Here is a 22,109-nt window from a genome sequence, read left to right on the forward strand (position 1 = left end):
AGCAACGGAAACATCGATAAAACCATCAAAGACATACACTAGGGCTGCTCGATTATGGCAAAAATGATAATCACGATTATTTTCACTGAAATTGAGATCTCGATTATTTGACGATATTTATTTAACAATAACAATGTGTTGAATAATGACTTTAAAAATTGTCAAAAAATAATATAAAATAGTGTGCAAATACTGATAACAGTGCAAATGTTTGCAATATAAAAAATAAATGAAAAATGTAAACTTTGCAGTGTTGCTCTGTGGTGCAGCTACGACACTGTAGCTTACACACTATGTCTACTTGATCCACGTCTGACTCCGTGAACCCATAATGTTTCCACACCACTGAAGTTTTTTTTACCTCTATTTTCAACCAACGGCAGTCACGCTCCTCCCCAAATAACTTCTGCTTAGCTTTCCGAGCTTCCCTCGGGTCCTCTTAATTGTTGTGACACGTGTTCAAAATGCAGAGAGGTGCGCTCGATTTGCCACACGGAGCAGCGTGAGAGTAAAGCACGAGGGAGGGGCTAATAATCGGTTCAGTCATTTTTAATGATCGTTGAAAGCCTAGATCGTAATCGTGCTTAAAATTCGATTAATTGAGCAGCCCTAACATACACATATTCTGCTACATGGATTTATTATGCCAATGCAAGAAGCAGAACAATAACAGAACACTCAGGTTCGCCAGGGTTTAAACTACATATGTACTGTCAGATTTGATTTAGGAACTCATTCAGCAGTCACATAATTATTAAAGGTATCAAACAAAACCTCATGTCACAAACAGCCAGCTAAAAAAGCCAAAACTACCCGATTATTTGAAGTATCTGAGGGTCGTCTGAATGACACTGAATGACACTCAAAATAGCTGTCTACCATCGCCATACTTAGCAGCTCTGTCATGGTGACCCTATCCTCCCCTCCTCCGCCTCTGATCACGAGCCTTTTACAAAGGAGGGGGACGGTGGTGGGTGAAGGGATCATAATTCACAAGAAGCCCAAAGCTGAGCTGATAAATAGTTTTAAATCATGCTTATTGAGTGTCTGAGCTTGGTTTGTGGTGACTAATCCTAACTTTTGTTTTCTTGCATTCAGAAAATTCCTGAAATATCTCTCCACTGAAATCCCTTTATCTCCTCAAATGTAAAACATGCCTCGAGACTGATTATCAGCTTAATCGTATCTTATATAACGAACATGCCTGGCAGCATTGTTAGGGTTTCTTTAAATGTGTTTGTAGGCTTAGCCATAGGTTTAAACAGGCATGTTTGGCTTTAAGAATTTGAGATCCGCTTTCCCACTGAGACACCTTGTAAACATGAAGCTGTTTCTTATCCATCAATACATCAGGGTGTGAATACCTGAAGTCTTGTCTTAGCAGCAATCAAACAGGAAGCAGAATAACGAGATGTTTGCAAACGACTGTGACTTCAGCACGTATATCAAAGTTTTCCCGCTGCAGTTGGTTTGTCTTTGCTCAGCAAGGCTGGTATCAGTGATGGATCAGTGTTTGCATTATGTGATGGCTTGCTCTCTCATTTCAGATGTACAGATATTCATACACCGCATCTTATATCTTGTACAACATCTACACGAGGTAAGCCGGTTTAGACTTTTCATCATCACCTGCTCTCTGCACGTGACGGCATTCAGGTTGTTTTATTTCTGTGTGTGTGTGTGTTCAACAGGGAGGTAAGGGAGCTGAATCCTCCCGAGGTCCACAATGCTGTGCTCCAGCACGCAGCCTGGGGACGACAAGGACAGCAGCTGGTAAGGCTGAGCGTGTCTGTTTTTAAAGCGTGATGCTTTCTCTCATTTCCTTTCTTCTGTCCTCGGCGGCTTTTTATAAATTCACGCTGCCCAGCCGCTCCAGGGGGATCTGCTCCACAGGATAGGTTGTGTTTACACGTTCTCTGTTTTCGTCTGTAGTTAATTTCACATTTTTACATTATGTTACACTCAGGGTGCTTCTTCAGACTTATTAGTAGAGTGAGGAAGTCTCTGGGCCACCTGTTTTCATTTTAGCGCTGTGCTGTAGAAATAAATTCAGCACTGTAAAGCAAGCAGCAGCTTTCAGCACAACCTTGAATGTCTGCTGATGTAGTGCAGTGCCTTTTATCAGTAGTTGGAAAGCAATATAAAAGAATAACATATATGTTTTTTATAAATATCTTTTATAAAAACTTTGAGGGTTTTTTTTTTGGTCTTCATACTTGGAGCACAAGTCCAGAGCTCATTCTCACTTCTGAAGGTTAACACAGCCAGATTATTTCATCGTTCTTAGCTAGAGACCAGATTAATTCTCTTTTACTTAAGGTTTTGCATTTTTGCTTGACGAGACATGTAAGAATCTGTGCTTTTGTGTCATTTTTAAGCACCATGAGTTGAGGGCAACTTTAATCATTTCTTTGCAAGTTCTTTTAGATGTTTCTGTGGTGGCTCTAAAAGGTCAAATGCACTGCAACTTACAAAAAACAGGAAATATAAAAATGCACATAAGAAATCGACAGAACAACAGAAGTCGAATAAAACACAATGAAATGGAAAAATGTTTCACAAAAAAGATCTCATGACACTGATGAACCCTCCACCTCTTGGTCCATTTTTCCTAAGTTGGTGTCAGTGTTGTAACATTTGTACAGCTATTAAAACAACAGCTGCATTAGGTGTATGTAAGCCAGAGGAGCTGCCATGGAGCTAATGACATTTGACAAGAGAGCAGTGGAAATGAAGCAAATGCAGCGGGAAATGACTTCAGGAAGATTCAGGATATTGGTGAAGATGCAGGATCCTGTTTGTACCTTCAAATGCAAATATTAAAACACTGATGAAATATGGTGAACAAACAGTGCACACTGGGATTTAATATATATAAAAAAGAGATGTCATCAGAGAGGAAATCAAAAAGAAAAACAAATCAAGTGGACGAGCAAAAAGCAGCTTCACACGAGGGTGAGAAACGGCAGAGAGGAAAAACAAACTAAATTTGCGTGTTTGTGTCTGCTGTCGCTTCGTCTTCCTCTCCAGATCTACATCTTTGAGAATAACATCTACTACCAGTCAGACGTGAGGAGCAACTCTCTGAGAATCACCTCCTCTGGGATGGAGGGAGTCATTTTCAACGGGCTCACTGACTGGCTATACGAAGGTGTGTGCCGCAGAGTGTATCGACTCTGAACGTTGAGTCCTTTGCATCTTTTATGAGCCCTTTAATCACTACAAGTGCAACTTTTATGTATAAACTGCACTTTGGGCTGATGCACCATAAATGCCAGCTCTGACTTAATGTGAATAACTGTGAAATTAAATCTTGCACAGACACTGAATGTAAATGAGTTATAAACACGTGTGAACTTTACTTATGACTAAATTCCTCATGACATCAGCCTCAGTTGTGGTTTCACATATAGATACACACATTAGCCAACATGAGCTCCTCTGTATGCCAAAGTTTTCTAGAGTTCAATGTGAGGACATCTGTCTGACAGATAAAGCATGCAACAGGACAATGAACACAAGCATACAAACAGAAAGCAAATCTCCAACACAGTGCCTGAAAAAGAAAAGAATCAAGGTGGTGCAATGATCCGGTCAAAGTCCAGACTTCAACCTGACTGTTGTGGGCTGCTGTAAGTTGTTCTACAAGTCACTGAATCGCAGGATGGACGTTGTTTTACAGGACTGGTAATGTTAGCATGCAAACCTCTCCGCTGGTAAATATGACAACAAATAACTTTTTTATACAGTCTATGATTATAACAAATAACTAACGAGCAATGCAATAAAAATGTAAAACATTTACTAAAATTCACACACATTGCAATGGGCCAGATATCATTATCTTACAGTGTTAAATGTTTGTATGTTATTCATAAACAATGAGCCATTCTAGTGTCTTACCTTTAGGATGTTACACTTATACTGGAGGCTGGAGTATGGCTACAGCGGCTGTGGTTTTACTAGATTTGTAACGTGCACTACAATTTTTCAGCATGAGATCTTTTCCTTTTACTCATTTTGACATATTCCACTAATAAAGAGAGAAAAAGCACATCTATGGACACAGAAACAGCCATTTATGAAAGGTGGCATTGCTCCCATTAGCGGTGCGCTTGTAAATTGCATTTGGCTCACTGCTCTTTTTGTTACTCTCTGAATTTCTCTTACTAAAATGCTCATTTAAGACCTTCAGAAAGTCAGTTATAAAAACTTTGTGACATTAATAATTGCTAAGTTTAAATCGAGGTGGTTTGAATTTTTGCCATTCTCTCTTTAAATGCCAGAAGGCGAAACAGGAGAGTCGCTGTGAGCTCGTTGGTGGAGGAAACAGTTTCAGGGTGCACTGTGGATTGTCGGTTTTTCAAAGATTTGTCTTTGGCATTAAAAATGCAGCAGAGCAGACTACACAAACTCAGCAGAGTGGCAATGAAAAATCAACAACAAGCCTCTACGATCCATTAAGTCTCTGTGTAAACAAATTCAGTAATGTGGTGATAGTGTGTGCAGTGTGCGCAGTCTGCACAGAGAGCAGCACAAACGCTGTCTGAGAGAGATGGGGAACATTACAGAATAATTTTTGTTTGTAGATTTACTGAAAGCTGTTCATTTTCACTGTTTCATTTGCTTTTACTTCAGATTGCAGCCATTTGGCTGATATGTTCTGACAGCAGAGGAGCACAACTCCATCAAATAGTGTGCTTTTGACCAGTTTTTGGATTACATTTTAAATAACGTAAAGTGACCTAGAAAAGGCAAAAATAAAAGAATAAAAGAATAGGAGTGCAGGTGGGGAAAACCAGCAGGTTCATAAGATCTATCTGTCTTAATGTATGTAAGTAGATCCTCGGGTCGCTTTAAATACAGTATGAGAGGAAAAAATCTAAATAAAGCTGTTTTACAGATGGTTTTGTGTGTTTTATTCCTGATCAGAGGAGATTCTACATTCATATTTGGCTCACTGGTGGTCTCCTGATGGAGAACGACTGGCCTACCTCACCATCAACGACACACTGGTACCCAACATGGTTCTTCCCCAGTTCACCGGCAGCACGTATCCCCGAGGCTTACAGTACCCATATCCAATGGTGAGGCTGGGCTCTGAGGAATAGACAGTCGCTTTCTTTAAGGCTCTTTGCAGTATTTTCATCCTTCAACTAATACACAGCTAAATCTAAATATACCAGAGGGAAAAGGCAATGCCACATCAATAACCTTAGATTAGCAGAGTAGCAGTAAGTCACTGCTCTGCACATCTGGCTCAGGTGGAATCATTTTAAATTATTTTACTGTAAGTAATTACCTTAAAGTGCAGTTTTTCGATGACAGAATCATGCCTGTTGTTAACGCAGTGCTGCCCGAGGGCCCGAAGACCACAGGCATCCGTGTTGATTTTGGGCTTTGTCCTTGCACACAGAGATTTCTCCAGATTTTCTGAATTTTTCAATGATATTATGCACCATAGATGATGAGATATTCAAAGTCACATTTATGTAGAGGAACATTATTCTGAAATCTGTCCACAGGTTGAAGATGCAGGGTTTTTTCAGATTTGTTAAACTCTACCTCTTAAAGATGCTCTTTTTATACACAATCATGTCACTGACGTGATGCCAATGAACCTAATGAGCTGGCAAAAGTTACTATTTTAGTACTGCAATCAGTGTGTTCTGTTTTTGTTCACATTTGACACAGCATCCAAACTTTTTTGAAATTGGTGTTGTCATTCCCATCGTGATATCTTGAATTTATACTGAACGCATCAATACTTATGGACACGTTTGCACTCAACCCACAAGCGTTAAACTCGGAAGTTGGCTGAACATTCATACAAACAAATTATCTCCCTGTTTTTTAGATGATTTGTTGATTGTTGTTTTGTCTCAGAGTTTTGGGAATTAATTTCTCACTGTACACGTGATACCAGCAATTCCCCAACCAATGATATGTCTGACCGTTTAAATGATCCTATGACCTGAAGACCACAGCTGTAGTTATTGTACAACTGAGGATGCAAAAATCTGCTATGTGGAAGAGTAGAATTTGTGGAAATAAGTCATGAACAGTTATTTATTTGGTGTTAGCTTGCATATTCTCTCTGTGATCTATAGCATTGTCTTTTCATTTTAAATGAATTATTCAGACTTTTTCTCTGCTTTTATGTATAGATGTCAACACCACAGTCTCGTCTTATGTACATTAAATTAAAAAGCTGATTTTAGGGGATGTTTCTGTGTCCGTCCCATCAGGCCGGTCACGTCAATCCTACAGTCAAGCTGTCGGTGGTCAGCCTGGTTGGTGCGACGCACACTCAGGAGATGCAGCCTCCCGATCAGCTCGCGCTCAGGTGACGACACACAAACATAAGCTCGGGCTGGCACAGAAAGGTGTAAAATCCACAATTCGAGTCTCCTCTCTGTGTCTTCTCTGCAGGGATTTCTATATCACCATGGTGAAGTGGATCAGTAATACTCACCTCGTCGTGCAGTGGCTCAATCGGCCCCAGAACGCTTCTCTGCTTACTGTGTGTGACGCAACAATAGGAGTCTGTCTTCAGGTTAGTGCTTTTGATTTAAACCTCAGGAAGGAAACTTAGTTCAGAGTTTCATTGTCTGCATACAGAGCAGATTACTTAAGTGTACCCCAAAGCACTGCTGTGAGTTGAGAAGAATCAGACTCATTAAAGTTGTACTGTTATTTTACTCTCTTAGGGCCAGTTGTTCTGCTTTTCTTTATTTACAGTCAGATATATACAGTCAGCGAGTCCCAGTCTTTTGTGACACTGAGGCATGTAGGCCACTCTGATACAGAGTAAATTGTAAAGTGGCAGAAGCTCTTTGCTGCAGTCTTGACTACAAGAAGATCAAAGCTGCCACTTTACAAGCCTCTGACCCTTTGCCAGGACTTATAGGCAGATGGTGCTGTGCTTGTAATGGTGCACACTTCAATCAGTGCAAGTCAGTGTGAGCTGCTGCTAGGTGAGGACTATGTGCCAGAAAGCACTGGAACTTCTCTAAGTGTCGACTTTGCATCAGGCCGCCACGTGGCCGATGAGTCCACTGATACACCAAAGTAGCTTTAAGCATGCCTGCTCCCACTTGCGCTCTCTGTGAATAAAGAACACTGGCATTCATTTGTCAAGACCCAAGATGGAGAAACTGTCATAAATGTGGTCATTTGGTTCTAAAACTGAAATCATAGGTATCTGACGTTCACCTCCACACATCCAAAACTGGATGGACTGATAAAAATGGAGTTGTTGTCAGACGGGTTTAAAGATGGTGAAAAGCGGTTATGCTCTGCGGATTTTGGTTTGGCAGCTTGGCAGATGGTTTGGAAGAATGACCAATCTCTGTGACATAAAGTCCAGTTTATCAGACACGGAGAAGTCCAGTTTGGCATAGAAACAGTTTTTGGTCTTCCCTGCCTTCTAAGGCTGATGGCAGTGGTGGACTGCACTGATGGGCATAGCCTAAAACTCTTTTCAGACCTACTGGTAAGTTCCTTTAGCTTCTCAAAACCGTTCTTACAGTCTGTGGTAGGGGTGGGAAAAATCAATCAATCAAAACACTTGATTGATTGACTGCAAGCTAATAGCTTAGTCGCACAAGTAAAAATAGGACAGCAACCTCCTCACATCTCCAAGAAGACCAGTAGCTGTCTGACGATTGTATTGAATTGGTGATTGAACTGTTGGTAACATCATTGGTGGCTGCCAGCAGTTTGCATTCTGGTAATGTTCCTACAGAACAGGAAGGCTGCTGAGCACAAATGTGATAGTTAGATATTCATTTCTTTCCATGTAGACAGCAACAGATATGTGATGTGCAATGATTTATCAGAGTTAATTGCTGATAATTATGCTGTTAATTATGCTGTTATGCTGTTATTATCATAAACAGATTGCATATAACTGCCAACTTGACCCCATTTAATACCACAGTGATCGTAGACTGACTCTCTCATGGCAACATTTATGGCAGGTTTCAGTTACCACGTTGGTGTGCTTCACAGCCTCAGTACCTGAAGTGAGATAACTTTATCTTACAGAATAAAACAGATACTGACTAAATCTAATTTGCAGTTTAATAAAAGATGATAAATCGCTGTACGTGTTATTACTATACTCACAATAATAGTTAATGAGTGAAGTACTGTAATAATATAATATTATTAATAATATAATAATATGATCATGTTATTTCTACCTGAAGTATATTAAGTGATTTTGATGCCTAGTGGGGGGAGGGGGGGTATGAAACGTGGCTTATTTAACATAACTTGAGAGTAAATGTAGTACTTATAAGAGTATGACCCACTTTTACTAACTTGTGTTTGTACTTATGTGTTTTAGTTTGGCGTCCTTTGTTTTGATAAAAAACGCTCCCCTCATCTACTAGCCCCTTTTTGCAGCCATAACAGTGTGTAGCTGTGACAGGTACATGACATGCTAATGCTAGCTTTACCAGATGACATTTTAAAAACTTCATTTTTATTTTTCAGTTGTTTCACACTTTTTTGACCGTTGTCGTCACCTTTAACTTTCCGTGTTTCTGCTTTCTGTATAGTAGCATCCAGTGTGGCCCGCACTGGTGCTTCGCGTGTTCTTCTTCTTTTATTATTATTAAGTGACATTGAAACACATTACTCCCACCCTCTGGTGAGATTGGTGCATTACATCCTAACAAGTGTCAATAAAAAAACAAGTGAAGAAATAGTTGCATAAATTATTATACTTTTAAGTAATTATAGGAATATTCAGAAATCATAACCATACCTAACCTTACAGAGACGTTTAATGGACACATGATTCAAGCTGTGTCAAACCTTGGATTTTATTTCCTGCTCTTTCATGCAGAGACATGAGGAGTCTTCAGAGACGTGGCTTTCCAGACAGGTAAGTCTGAATGCACACATTTATCACAGTGTCCCATATGTGGAATCAAACCGTGAATACCACACAAGTGATAAGTCTTAGCTTTAACTTGCAAACATTCATGCCAGCATTAGAAAGGACCAGATTTCAAGGTTACAAAACTAACCGGACAGGCTTCTGCACTCAGACCTTGTCCAGAGCTGTCTTTATTACACAATTAGACATGTTTGTAGGACTGGAAATAATCAGTGTGGTTCAGGGGAGGGGGCATCTCTGGACAAGAGGCAGGTCACGTGACGCCCATTCACACCTGACAATCACAAGGACATTGTAGCAGAGACATCGGAGGTTAAAGACCATTTAAAGTATGAGCTGACCGTGTTTGACATCTGTGTTCTCACATGCTCCTCATTTATATGATGTCTAGAAAAGTCCAGGGTTCCTGTGGATGTGTGAAAATGGCGTAATTTTTTTTTTGGGGTGTTACTAGCATTCTTTTTAATGCTTGAATAAGTGCATTATAGCGTAAAAGCCTGCAAGAATAATGAATAAAGATAGATTTTTGAGGTTTGTGTATACAGGAGCATCCCCTGTGCTTGGATAAGGGGTTTAACTCATGGGGCGGGTTAGTTTTCACAGTAGGCGAGACGTGAAGGTTAAATCTCCTGCACAGCCGCCTCCTTTAATGTCGTATCCATCGATAAAAATATGCGTAGCTTATTTTTGGACTGTGTTGTATTGCTGAGTCAGCATGCAGCAGGATGCGTCCATGCGTGAAGAATGTGACCTCTGAAGTCTTGAGTTTCTCTCTGCAGGGACAGGATCCACTGTTCTCCAAGGACAGGAGCCGGTTTTTCCTCACGCTGCCTGTGAAGCAGGGAGGTCACGGAGACTTCCACCACATCACGATGTTCACCAAGAAGGTGATTTACAGACGACACTCTGCTCTTTTCTCCACGTCCTCGCCACAAGTGGTGTCGCCAGGACCGGATAAGAGTAGGACGACTGTTTCATCCGTTACTTGGCTTTGATTTTAATCCCAACCACAGTTTTTATTTAATCAGAATACTTTATTAATCCCTAAGGAAATTATGTAATTAATCACAAGTAATTTAAATTTAATCCCGTCTGGAACCCTTTAAACCTTTTATGTTGCAGAGGTTTTCTGAACTATATTTAATTAAATATTTTATTGAAATGTTATATTTAAGATTAAACGGTTTTGGTTATCCTGAGAGGAAACTATTTTTTCATGATGAAATAAAATGTTCAAAAGAGCTTTAAAAATATATTCCCTTTCATGTACACATTAAGCTGGAATTTACTAGTAATTAAAGTGGACCATTTATGCCTTCTCCTTATTTTCTGGATATATACTCACTGGCCACTTCATTAGGTACACCTTGCAGCTGTCAGGTTGTATGCTCTTCTTGCCTTCAGAGTTGCTTTAATTCTTCAAGTCACAGATTCAACAAGGTGCTTGGTGCATGTTGACAGCATCAGACGGTTGTTGCAGATTTGTCAGCTGCACACCCGAAAGGTGCTCTGCTGGATTGAAATCTTGTAAATATGGAGGCCCTTTGAGTACAGCCACACACCATTACACTACCTGAAGCCAGAATCACTGATATAGGGCAGGATGGCTCCATGCTTTCATGTAGTTTAGATCAAATTCTGACCCTACCATCTGAATGTTACAGCAGAAATACAGACTCATCAGACCAGGCAATGTTTTTTGAATATTTTGTTGTCTAATTTTGATGAGCCCGTGTGAATTGTAGTCTCAGTTTCCTGGTCTTAGCTGACAGGAGTGGTCTTCTGCTGCTGTAGAGATACTCTTCTGCATACCTTGGTGGTAATGAGTGGTTATTTGAGTTACCGTTGCCTTTCTATTAGCTGAAAGCAGTCTGGCCCTTCTCATCTGACCTCTGACATCAACAAAGCATTTTCACCCAGCGAACTGAACATTTTCTCTTTTTCTCTGTTCTTTTTGAAATACTTAGATCAACAACTGTGTCATGCTCAAAGTCACCGTTCTTCCATTCTGATGTTCAGGTTGAACCTCATTAAGTCGTCTTAAGCATGTCTGCATGCCTAAATGCACTGGGTTCCTGCAGTGTGATTAGATTAGTCTATGTTAATAATGTCATCCTCTAATCGCTCAGTTTAAGACCATCTTTTCAACCCAGCTGCTGTTTAGACACTTTATTTATTTATTAATGGCTACAAATCAGAAGAAAGCTGGGTTTAAAGTGAGGTCATCACCAAGGTCCACAGAATGATTATGTAGATCTTTGAATGATGTAAAAAATACGCTGCTAGAGTCACACAATATAAACCTGGAAATGAGCATAGTAGGGCCACTTTAAAATAAAAATACAATCTGGATTTTTATGAATTAATGTTAAGAACAGAAGCTCTTATAACTGTGTAATTCCACATGATGTATAAGATGCAATGAAACAAACTGCATTCGCAGGTCACTGAACTTCAATTATCAGCTCAGTTTTATATGAAACTTTAGGACATTAAAAAAAAAAATTGGTCATTAAATACACAGAAGCTTAAAAATTGATCTAATTTACTTCAGGTTCTTCAATTGTTTTGAGTTCTTTTTCCTTGTTCGCATCGCTGAAGGTTGTAGTATACAGACAGCTGTCACTGTGCTGCTTTGCCTGAATACACAACCCCCAGACTTAATTTTTTTATTTAACCTTCTTTTCATAAGGAAAAAATAATCTTGAGATTAAAAGTCTCTTTTGTCATGAGTGTCCTTGCAAACAAGGACAGCAGTACAATCATAGGCTGCACAAAACAATATGAAGCACACACATCCAAATCCATACACCAGTTAAATATGGGCAAAGGATGAACATTAACAAAGAAATTTCTAAACTTCACTGTCAATAAAAATGATTATCTTTGTCAAAATAGTAGTCGAATGCCAGAAACAAAGATAATAATATTCAGACAGCATGAAGTAACTTCAACAAAGTCATTTAAAACTGCATTTCCTAACTAACCAGTCTGGGATGAGAGACTCCAAGTCTTATCAGTTCTTCACTTTGTTTTCACTTCAGCATGTTTCCATCAAACTGTTTGTCTTTCAGCTGCGAAGCGACCAGGACGAAGTTCGCAACTTGACGTCGGGAAACTGGGAGGTGACAAAAATTGTGGCGTACGACGAAAACAACCAGACTGTGTAAGACTCAAACAAAATCATAACCCGTGTTGTCTCAGCAAACACTGATTGATATTTGAGAGGAAGATGTTAAGACGCTTCTCATACAGCCACAAAAATGAATGTTTTAACACAGACTGTGTGGCTTTTCGTTGCCAGGCTGTAATTATAACGCTGGACTCAGAAAGCAGTGGCTCAGATGTAAAGTAGACGATGAGAGAAAGGAAAAACACTCCTGCTAAAAGCCTAATTTTTCTCTAGATGAAAAGCCTTTTTTTCATTTTCCAACCAAGAAACAGAATAAAAACTCTTCTTTCTGTCTTATTTATTTTTTCCCATTATCACTGCTAATAATAATAATTCAGCTTCATTGAGGAGGAGGAGATAAACGTGTGAAAACAACAAGTGCTTTGTGAGCTGCCAGTTTCATGACAGCACAGATCTTTACTTACGGTTGGGCGGACACAGAGACGAGTGCAGGCGGATGGATAATGGATGTGTGACCTTGTCCTACTTTAGCTGCTCTGCTTTCCTTCACACAGATACTTCCTGAGCACAAAGGACGCTGCAGAACACAGACACCTATACAGGTGAAACACACACTTAAAGCCTTATTCCCCCAGCCTTTGTGTGTGTGCGTGTGAGGCTCGGTAAACATTTTGTCCCCTTTCCTCTGACAGTGTGTCGACTCTCAGCTCGTTTCCACGGCGATGCCTCACCTGTGGACTGCGAGAGGGATGCACCTTCTTCGATGCCAACGTCAGCCCAGACGCACAGCACGCCATCGTGCACTGTCAAGGTCAGAGAGGGTCGATGCACATCCCGCTCGGGGAAGCATCACACACACAAATTATGAGGTCTCGTGTGAGCAAGATTTGGCATTTTAATGACAGAGTGTTAATGAGCACTCTTTCTGAGCTTATGAGTTCTGACCGGCAGAGGCTGTAACACACGGTGAGACTTTACGCCATGAAAGACAACGTTTGAATAGAGAAATATTAAGAGTTATGTGTGAAGAGGGAAGTCCTCTTTCAGTTTTAAAACTCTATATATGGGGGCTTAATGAGAAACCATCTGGTCCTCAGATGAGAAACAACATGATTTATTGCAGTGTAATTATTTATTTAACAGAAACTGAGCCAAAATGCAGAAACAGTGTGTAAAACAAGCATGGATCACCTCACTGCTTTCACAGGAATGAAAGTGTTTCTGCTTTCTATCAGGCCTCAGTTAGCATGTTAAATGTTAAAATTCATGACAGTCAAAGTAGAAAAGGATGGGACAGGTATGGCTTCTTTGGAAGGTTTAGCAGGAGAAAGCCTCCTCTCTCTAAAAACAGCAGGTTTGTAAAACTGCATCTGAACAAACCACAAGACTTCGGCAACAATGTGTTTTCGAGAGACAAGACCAAAGTAGAAATGTTTGGTCAGGATGCACAAAACCAAAGACCTCATACCAGCTGTCAGCACGGTGGTGGAGGGCTCATGATCTGGGTACCTTGCGGTCATTGAGTCGACCGTGGACTCAGGACAATGATCCCAACCATAGCAGCAGATCTACAGCTGCTGCAATGATTCAGTCAAACGTCTCACCTCAGCCTGACTGTAATGCTCTGGTGGGATCTTAAGAGAGCTGTCCATGAACCTCAATGAACTGGGATAATTGGAGATAAATTATCTGAATTTAAGGAGCGAGACCACGCTCCTTCTGGGTATTATCTATTTATGGACCCCATCCCCATTAGTTTTTTTGTTTCCTGTTCTCATGCTGTCCTCCCAGGAGCCCAGCATGAGTAGAGGATATCTTTTTTTCCTCTTGTACTTTCCCATTGTAGTGTATATTTCAGTGTTTTTTTCTGTAACGCTACCGATCTCCGACCTGTATCCCCATGTGATGTCTGTGTTGTGTGTGTAAGGTCGGGGGAGTCCTATTTCACTGCAGGGCAACCTGCACGTGGCGAATAAAGCCTTGATTGATTGATTGATTGATTGATTGATTGATTGATTGGACCAAGTGTCCTTCACAGTGATGCTGCTGAAGGTGCTTCTACAGGCTGCTGAATCCTGAGGTCTGCTTAGGTTCAGCATTTTGGTTCTTGTTAAATAATGACACAGTGTAAGATGTCGTGCTGTTGTTCATCTGAGGTTTTATTTAAGTAACTTTAGAACCTGGCGAGGAACACATGACTGTATTATGTCCCCATATGTAAAATCTTATAATTGAATTAGATTTTCCAGTGTAAATCAAAAACACTTGTTTTTATTTTACATTTTTAACCCTTTAAAACCGGTCAGAGCGGGCACGCTCCGTTTTGCGTAACTATTTTTAAATCCTGGTAGCTCTGCAACCACGTAATATAATAATAATAATATATAATAATATAATAATTTTTTTTGCATATGAAACCGGAGCAGTTGTACTTACATCTTATGCCATCAGCTTGTCCTAGGTCACGGCTTCCTTCCACATATAGCTTTGCAAAAACTGCATAAAAAGCAGTTGCAGCAACAAAAACACAATATTCCAGAAACACGCTTTGCCGATCCGATCAGCTGTTTGTAACACTTCCTACGTCCATCAGCGCGAACTATCACATGTCCGCCATGACCTGCCCGAAACCGGAAGTGACGTCATTTTCGCGGAAATGTAGTTTTTTACCATCAAGGCCTCAGGGCCTATACTTGTGTTTTTAAAAGTTATGTTTGACTTTATGACTTTCTGTGTCGTTTCTGGGATGCTTAGGACTCATATTGGACTGCTGGAAATAGTTTATTTTGATGCAGATGCTGCTTTTTTGCAAATTTGCACTATAATATTTATTTTCGTTTTTCCTGCAGTGTATAGAAATTGGTGTATTTCAAAAATAAAACTATGAAGACACTCAAAATAAATTTCCTGTGGTGGGAAACTATTTTGTGCAACTTTTTTGTATTTACAGTTTTGAGGGATAAGCCTTTCCGGTTGGCTTTTTGGCTTCTTTGGCTCCATGCTAGCCATGCTAGTTTATTTCTCCAGACAAATAACGCACTCAATCTAAAGCCAGACAACACCATCTATCGACAACATTGTTCACTTTTACTTTCTAATATGGCAAATGCAAAGGAAAGCTGCATTTAGAGCTTGGCTGAGAGAATTAAACCTGATTGAAATCTCCAGTTTCACTCTTTTTGCTTTAATCGCATAACAACTGCAGAAATAAAAATAAAAATACTCCTGATGTTCAGAATAAGTTGTTCTTTTTTGCTTTTGCATGACTGATAATTGGTCAAAACACAACCTAAAGCAGGCTGCATCAGCATGGAGCTTTTTATTCACAAGCACACAGTCATCTCTCTCCCTCTCTCTCTCTCTCTCTCTGTCTCCCATCGCAGGTCCCGGAGTTCCAGCTGTGCTGCTCGTCAGTCTCGCCGACGTGGACTGTGAGTGGAGTCTTTACTCCGCCTGATGGTGTTTGTGCGATGTTTGTGTGGGCGGGCAGATGTGCTTTTTTCTCACTTCTGCTCTGAAATGGAAAATAGTTTTCTGCAATTAGGCGACATCATCTCATTTGTGTGGAAACATGAGCAGCTGCTGGATTTGGTGCCAGACTGCGCTGATAATTTCTGCATTTTGGAGGCGTTTAACGTCTTTGTATCACAGTTTAAACGGGCGGGTGTCATCGCTTAGTGTTTTAGAAGAGCTAATCATCAGCGGGGCTGCAAGGGGAATTCATTAAAAGATTGTGAAAGAGTGGATTTGGATACCATCTGTGTAAGTTAGTGGTGCACTGATAGAATGCCAGAGAGAGGACACCTACACTACATTTCCAAAAGTATTCACTCAGCCATGGTGTTCCAGTCACCTTCATGGCCACAGGTGGATGAAATCAAGCAGCTAGCTGTGCAGACTGCTTCTACAAACATAGTGAAAGGAGAGGTCACCAACTTCATGCACAGTCGCGGCAGTGACACCTTTGCTTGGCCGTGTGCTTGTGCTTCTTCAAATGCACATGAGCTGCAGAATTTTCCGTTACACAAAAGCAGGAATTAAAAGCTGAATTAAAGTACAGTAACAGTTTCCATGTGTCTGTTTTTAGGAGAAATCACCTCAAAATGCTACAGGGCAGCCTCGTCGTGTCGAGCCACATTGTGTTGTGTTAAAGTCAGGCTGAAGTAACAAACGTAGTTATGTTTTCTGGGGTTCCTTTTGTGAGAAATTCTTCCAAATGCTGAAGTTTTCAGGGATAACAAACCAGATGCTTGTCGTGAGAGGATCAACTTTCTCCAAAAAAAACATGCATGTTTAAAAAACATCACCAAGCTCACTGTTGCTTCTCAGTGAGTGTATTACTGCCACTTGCTGTGGCACTTGGAGACTATGGGGGCAGACAAGAACCCACTGAAGGTCCAGGGCTGAAAAATAAATCCACAGCTGAAGTACCAAAAACTGTAGTTCTTCTAATGCCTGTTTGAGGTGGACTCTGTCAGAGGGCTCGAGGATGGAGAAGAAAGGAGCAAATTCACCTTTGATATACAATCAACCAAGTTTCCTTATGCAAGTTTTCCTTAGAAATAAGATTGGGGGGGAGGCGGTATGAGAAATCAGATATAGTTTATCAGAGAACACCACCATGACTGGTCTGCAATATGGATTATTTATGTTGCTTATCAGCAAATGCTTTCAGCCTGTTCATACAGTGGATTTATAGCCAGTTTACCCAGCAGCCTTTGCTGAAGCCTGGTGCGTTTTGCAGCCACATAAAAAATAGATGAATTACGACTGAAGGTCTCCCAGTGCATTTGCTGCATAAATGAAGCAGAGAGAAATTAAACAGCCAAGAGTGACAGCTGTCAAGTTAAGTCTGTGATTTTTATAGTCCAGTATTACAAACGGCAAATCTTTCTCGCGGGGGTTTCACAATCTGCACCAGCTGCACTCAGACTGATTTGAAAAAGGTGAAAACACGCTCAAAAAACATTTTGTATTAGGTAATTTGGGAAGAGTGACTAATGAAGCATCCCTCTGATAAGACCCTGCTTTGCAGTAATAGCATCTTGGGAATCCTCCTCAAATAATGAGTGTAAAGGGTTTCCTATAAAAGGACATTTTCCTTAAATAACAGGTAGAAGGTGAGTGGTCATATTCTAAGCAGGGTCATGTTATATTGAGGCCTATGTGGTGTTTTAGGAGAGAACTGCAGGTGTGAGTGTTTTTCTCCTCAAAGGTGATTTTGATGTGTTGCCAAGCCAGAAAATATTTACTGGTTGGTCTGGTTCATGGTCATCAGTAAACCAGTCTTACACTGCAGGTTTTTCCCAGTAATCCATACAGTAATGAACTTTCTGAACTCTTCTAGCTGATCAATCATACATCAGAGGCAAAGCTCAAATGAGAAACTGTGAGCATGTTAATAAAACTGCAAGTTAGAGCTTTTGCTATTAATCAATGAGGACCTGATGGAAAAACACCAACACAATTAGCTGCTCATTACAAACTCGCATATGAGTGTCGTGTACCTTTTAATAGACACCTCCTGTATGAGGCATCTATTTATGACACTGTTTAGTCTTTCTAGCCACGATATCGGCTGTGTTGTAGTTGGATAAACATTAGCAAGTTTTACATTTTACTCAAGCAGGCTCATAATCCATGCTACATGCAGCGGCCTCGGTCTGCAGACCCTCAACTGAGATAAGTAAAAACACCATGGCGATCTTCTGATCTCTAAACACAGCTGTTTGAAGGTAGGGGTCATCCTCTATCAGGGTCAATATTTGGTGAGAACAGAGAGTCACGTGCTGGGTTTTTCCACCCACAGGAGGTAACAGTGAAAACTACCATACTATACTAACTTTATTTGTAAAGCACTTTACAAACAACCACAATGAACCAAAGGAGAAGATGCAGGTTTTAATGAGATTTAAAAACGAACAGAGAAGAGAAATTGTTCCACATTTTAGGAGCTGGTATCAGATGTTTGAGTTTGTGCTTTCTGACCAAACATCTCGATTTTGGTCTCTTCTTTCCAAAGGACATTGTTCCAGAAGTCATGAACTTGAACGTTTATCATGCTAACTGAGACCTGTAGAGTCTGAGATATAGCTCGTGAATAGCAACGTCAAGTCATGACTTCTTTTTATTGTGTAAAAATAACAGTGGCGTAATAACCAGCAGTCGATGAAGTCTTGATAGAAAAACACTCAGAGAATTAACTGCTCCGCTCTGAGCATCCTGGACCTCTTAGCACCTTTTAATGATTTTTCTCGTCTTAATAACAGCTTTGTTGCACTCTGATAAACACGATTTCTTCTTCACAGCGTATTTCGTCTTGGAGAACAACCTCCCCCTGCGCTCGGCGCTGGAGACTAAAAGGATGATTCGGACGGAGCTCACTAACACAACCTTTGGTACAAATTATCTGCACTTAACAGCTGTGCTAGTGTGTGAGCTTCATGAGATAATTGAGCCACTCCGAGCGTGTTTGAGTCTGTGCACCTGTCGTCATGTTTGTGTGTCTGTGCGTGCATCTTTTTTTTATCCTCGCCTCGTCTCCAGCTAATATTTCTGCATGTCTTCTCACAGGGCTGCCTCTGAAGCTCATCTATCCTCCTGACTTCTCTGACTCCTACATCTACGGCCTTCTTCTTATTGTGTAAGCCTTTTCCACTTTATTACATTTGCCTTTTTTATTTTATTTTATCGCAGCACTGTGAGCTTCAAAGGTCAGACTCTGTGAGGACAGCTAAAAATGGAACTGCAGTGTAGCTGCAGGCTGTCGGACACATTTGTGGAGATGAAAATGGATGTTTGAGAAAAATGTAAATGTCATAGCTAAAATCAACCTGCAGTTTTATATACATGCGGACTGGTTTCAGAAAGCCGTGGTTATACAGAAGTCTAAACGACCTTCAGTTCCCTTCATTTATGTCCTTAGTTAACATTTTTCTCAGGGTTTATGCCCTGGGTGGCTAGTTTTAAGTCTTTCTCAGTACAGCATGATGCTCATTTTGTAAATTATGGTGACCATTAGAGCAAAAATGGGTCAGGGCCAAGGGTCAAAATGCTTCAGTGAAGCGCCACTCTCACACAGTAAACTACAAATATGTCCGGATCTAAGAGTCAGTACATTAATGTGAGTAAAACAACCTTCCCGACAGCGACAGCTCTCCAGGCACCCAGACGGTGACGGAGGAGTTCAGGCTGGAGTGGGACTCGGTGCTGGCAGGATTGGCGCAGGTCATCGTGGCGCGGATTGATGGCAGGGGGTCAGGGTTCAGAGGTCAAAGGTAACAGTTTTTGTTTTTTTAGTAACAGAAGTTGTTTCAGTCCTTTCTGACCTCACAGTTTCTTTGTCTTTTGTCCTCTGGCAGTTTTTCACAGCAGAGGCTCGGCATAGCGGACGTGGAGGACTACATAGCAGCTCTGAAGTACGTAGCGTCCACCCTGGAGTACCATTTCTCTGTTAGACAGAGATTTTGTCAGAGCTTCGCAGATGACTCTGTGGTGTTCTTGGGCGGGAAAACATAAACAAGATGCATACGTTAAAAAAGTTAAAAAGCAAAACCCTTAAATGATCTATAACAAGAAGCTTCTGAGTCCTGCTTTGTATTTTGTATATATTCATTTCGTTTTCTTTGTTATTTTTAAAATTATTTTAAGAAGTTTGAAGTATGTAGTGCCATAAAACCCAAGGTCAGAGTGAAGTCAGAGGTCAGATGTGACACGATATTTGTAGGATATTCATAATTCTTTCCTAAATGTTGCTGATACAAACAAAGAAAGTTTGACCTTAATAAACTTGTCAGAGTTCCAAAGTAACGTAATATATTTAAAATCCTCCTGTTTGTCATTCCCTACATGTCTATATGCTGTCAATACACGATATGGCAGTAAGAAACATTAATGATCACTTTGACTTTCAGCTCAATCTGTTGACCTTGAAGAAGAGGTCAGAGGTCAAATGTGATTTGAGGTTTAAACCTTTATATGTTACTTTCTGTACTGACGACACACCAAACTTGTGAGAATCATAGTTTCTGGGTTTTAAGGCTTTTTGTCATTTTTCGACCAGTAAGTTGACCTTGAAGACCTCGATGGATGTAAGGCTAATTTTAATGACTTGTTAATATGAGTGCACCTTACTCGCCTACAGAGTTTTATCAAAATTCATTTAAACCTTAAGAGCGTTCATGTTTACAGACAGAATGAAGCACACATGTAAATGCTACTGAAAACATAACTCCTTGGCCCGAAGCAACTAATTGAGTTTGTGAACAGAAGAAAATCAATCGAATCTCTGTTTCCAGTTTTCTGGATATAAAGGTGCTTGTTTTATGAGCTCTAAACATCTTTGAAATGGACATTTTAGAGCTTGTCACTGTTTCTTAAAAAAAATAAAACATTTAAATGGTCATTTTTACAACTGTTACACCTTTTATTGGAATTGATGAGATGATTAGAATGAGGTCTGGTGTAAGTGATCTTTGTTCAAAACTTTGGGAGATGTAAAGAAGAAAATTATTTCTTTATGAATAGTAATATTTCTGGAAAACATAAATTTGCATTCAAAAACTTCTCTCACGGCTTTGACCTTTGACCTTCCTTATGTAGCTTCAGCAGAGTGTGTGATGTGTGAAATGAAATATAAAGTTATAATTACCTCTCTTGCTTTCTGATACCCACTTCCTCTCCACTCGTTAAAAATAGCCGCTGTGTTTTTCAGTTTCCTGGCGGAGCGGCCGTTCATCGATCGCACTCGTGTTGGAGTCTTCGGCGAGGTTAGTCTCTCACGCCCTGACCTAACCCTGAATACACGTGTGATCGGTACAGTAACTGTAGTGGCTGCCCAGTCAAAACTCTGATTTCTGTTTCCTCCTCATCCAGTGAATTAATCCCACAAAAAAGAGGAAATGAGATTTTACAAAGAAAACATGGTTAAAATGGACTCTGCCATCATTAATTATAACAACTCAGTGAAGCTTCAGTCTGCCTATTTAAGAAGTAGAAACCACTGTGAATCCATTTCAGCCGCTTTGGTACAAAAGAAAAAGAGGTGCACTGGAGTATGGAGGGCTGTGAGTGCCAAATGAATTTATTTGATGTACTGAGGTAATTAAATTCCTCATTAAATTATAATTGAATCTAATAATAATTAATTAAAATAATAAATGCTGTATTAACTGTTTTAAATGAAATTACTTAATATTAATTATTTGTATATTTAAATAATTTTTCATTTACAAATGTAATTATTTATTAATGACACCTTAAATGAATGATTTAATGATGTACTCAGTTAATTCATTTTGGCACTTGTGGCCCTTCATTAGGAGGCAACATTTGTCATCATGCATTTGTCATCCAGGGACTACTTAAAGGTTCTGGCCATAGGAGACTTGTTTATGACCTGTACCAGGAGGAACAGGAGTTTCTCTTGGTCTGAGTAGTCTGGGTACCGTTAGCTAGCACATGAAGGTCTGTGTGACCCTCCAAGGATACGCCTCCCCAAACCATCACTGCCAAACGGGCCACACTGGATGATGTTGAGCAGTGTATTTACTCTTTGAGCTACTTGTAATATAATGCTCCTGTTTTTAAACCCAGAACAGCCCACTAATACCACAAAAACCCAATTAAATTACACATTATTCCCTAAAATTTAGTTTTGCCTTTCTTTATTAGTTTGTTAAAGATATTTCAACAGTTCTTGGTGCCAGCTGCTCTTGCTGGAGACCATATATAAATGTAATGAAGTACAGATCCATGCAGAGACTGCCATTTTTTGATGCTGTGTAAACACGATAGAAACGTCCTGTGTTTTCTCGGTGCAAGTGACGCTCCTCTAATGTCTCCCTTGCAGGGCTACGGTGGCTACCTTGCGCTGATGATGCTGAAGTCGACAGAGAAGCTGATCAGCTGCGCAGCTGTTCGCGCTCCCGTCACCGACTGGAGCATGTACGGTGAGCAGGAATTTGAATCCTCTTTAATACAACGCTCCAGAGACGCGGAAATATTTATTACTTCTGCTGCTGCTGCTGAACCTGGCTAGTCATTTCTCAGAACACAACATCTTTA

The 22,109-nt window shown here is 40.3% G+C and overlaps 1 protein-coding gene across 4 annotated transcripts in view; it reads left to right on the forward strand.

The window, feature by feature from the left end:
- The window catches only part of LOC308393761 (inactive dipeptidyl peptidase 10-like), a 148,044-nt gene that overhangs the window by 113,091 nt on the left and 12,844 nt on the right, over positions 1-22,109 (forward strand). For all 4 annotated transcript variants that reach the window (XM_080877735.1, XM_080877736.1, XM_080877734.1 and 1 more), the window contains 18 exons: positions 1,548-1,600; positions 1,692-1,773; positions 3,031-3,151; positions 4,933-5,087; positions 6,249-6,346; positions 6,433-6,556; positions 8,858-8,896; positions 9,691-9,798; positions 11,986-12,077; positions 12,599-12,646; positions 12,737-12,855; positions 15,428-15,475; positions 18,353-18,442; positions 18,618-18,687; positions 19,193-19,321; positions 19,406-19,462; positions 20,758-20,812; positions 21,895-21,994. In XM_080877735.1, coding sequence (XP_080733861.1) covers positions 1,548-1,600; positions 1,692-1,773; positions 3,031-3,151; positions 4,933-5,087; positions 6,249-6,346; positions 6,433-6,556; positions 8,858-8,896; positions 9,691-9,798; positions 11,986-12,077; positions 12,599-12,646; positions 12,737-12,855; positions 15,428-15,475; positions 18,353-18,442; positions 18,618-18,687; positions 19,193-19,321; positions 19,406-19,462; positions 20,758-20,812; positions 21,895-21,994 — 1,588 coding nt within the window. The remainder of the gene's footprint in view (positions 1-1,547; positions 1,601-1,691; positions 1,774-3,030; positions 3,152-4,932; positions 5,088-6,248; positions 6,347-6,432; positions 6,557-8,857; positions 8,897-9,690; positions 9,799-11,985; positions 12,078-12,598; positions 12,647-12,736; positions 12,856-15,427; positions 15,476-18,352; positions 18,443-18,617; positions 18,688-19,192; positions 19,322-19,405; positions 19,463-20,757; positions 20,813-21,894; positions 21,995-22,109) is intronic.

This window comes from Rhamphochromis sp. 'chilingali', assembly GCF_963969265.1.
Source record: "Rhamphochromis sp. 'chilingali' genome assembly, chromosome: 3".
Classification (NCBI taxonomy): domain Eukaryota; kingdom Metazoa; phylum Chordata; class Actinopteri; order Cichliformes; family Cichlidae; genus Rhamphochromis; species Rhamphochromis sp. 'chilingali'.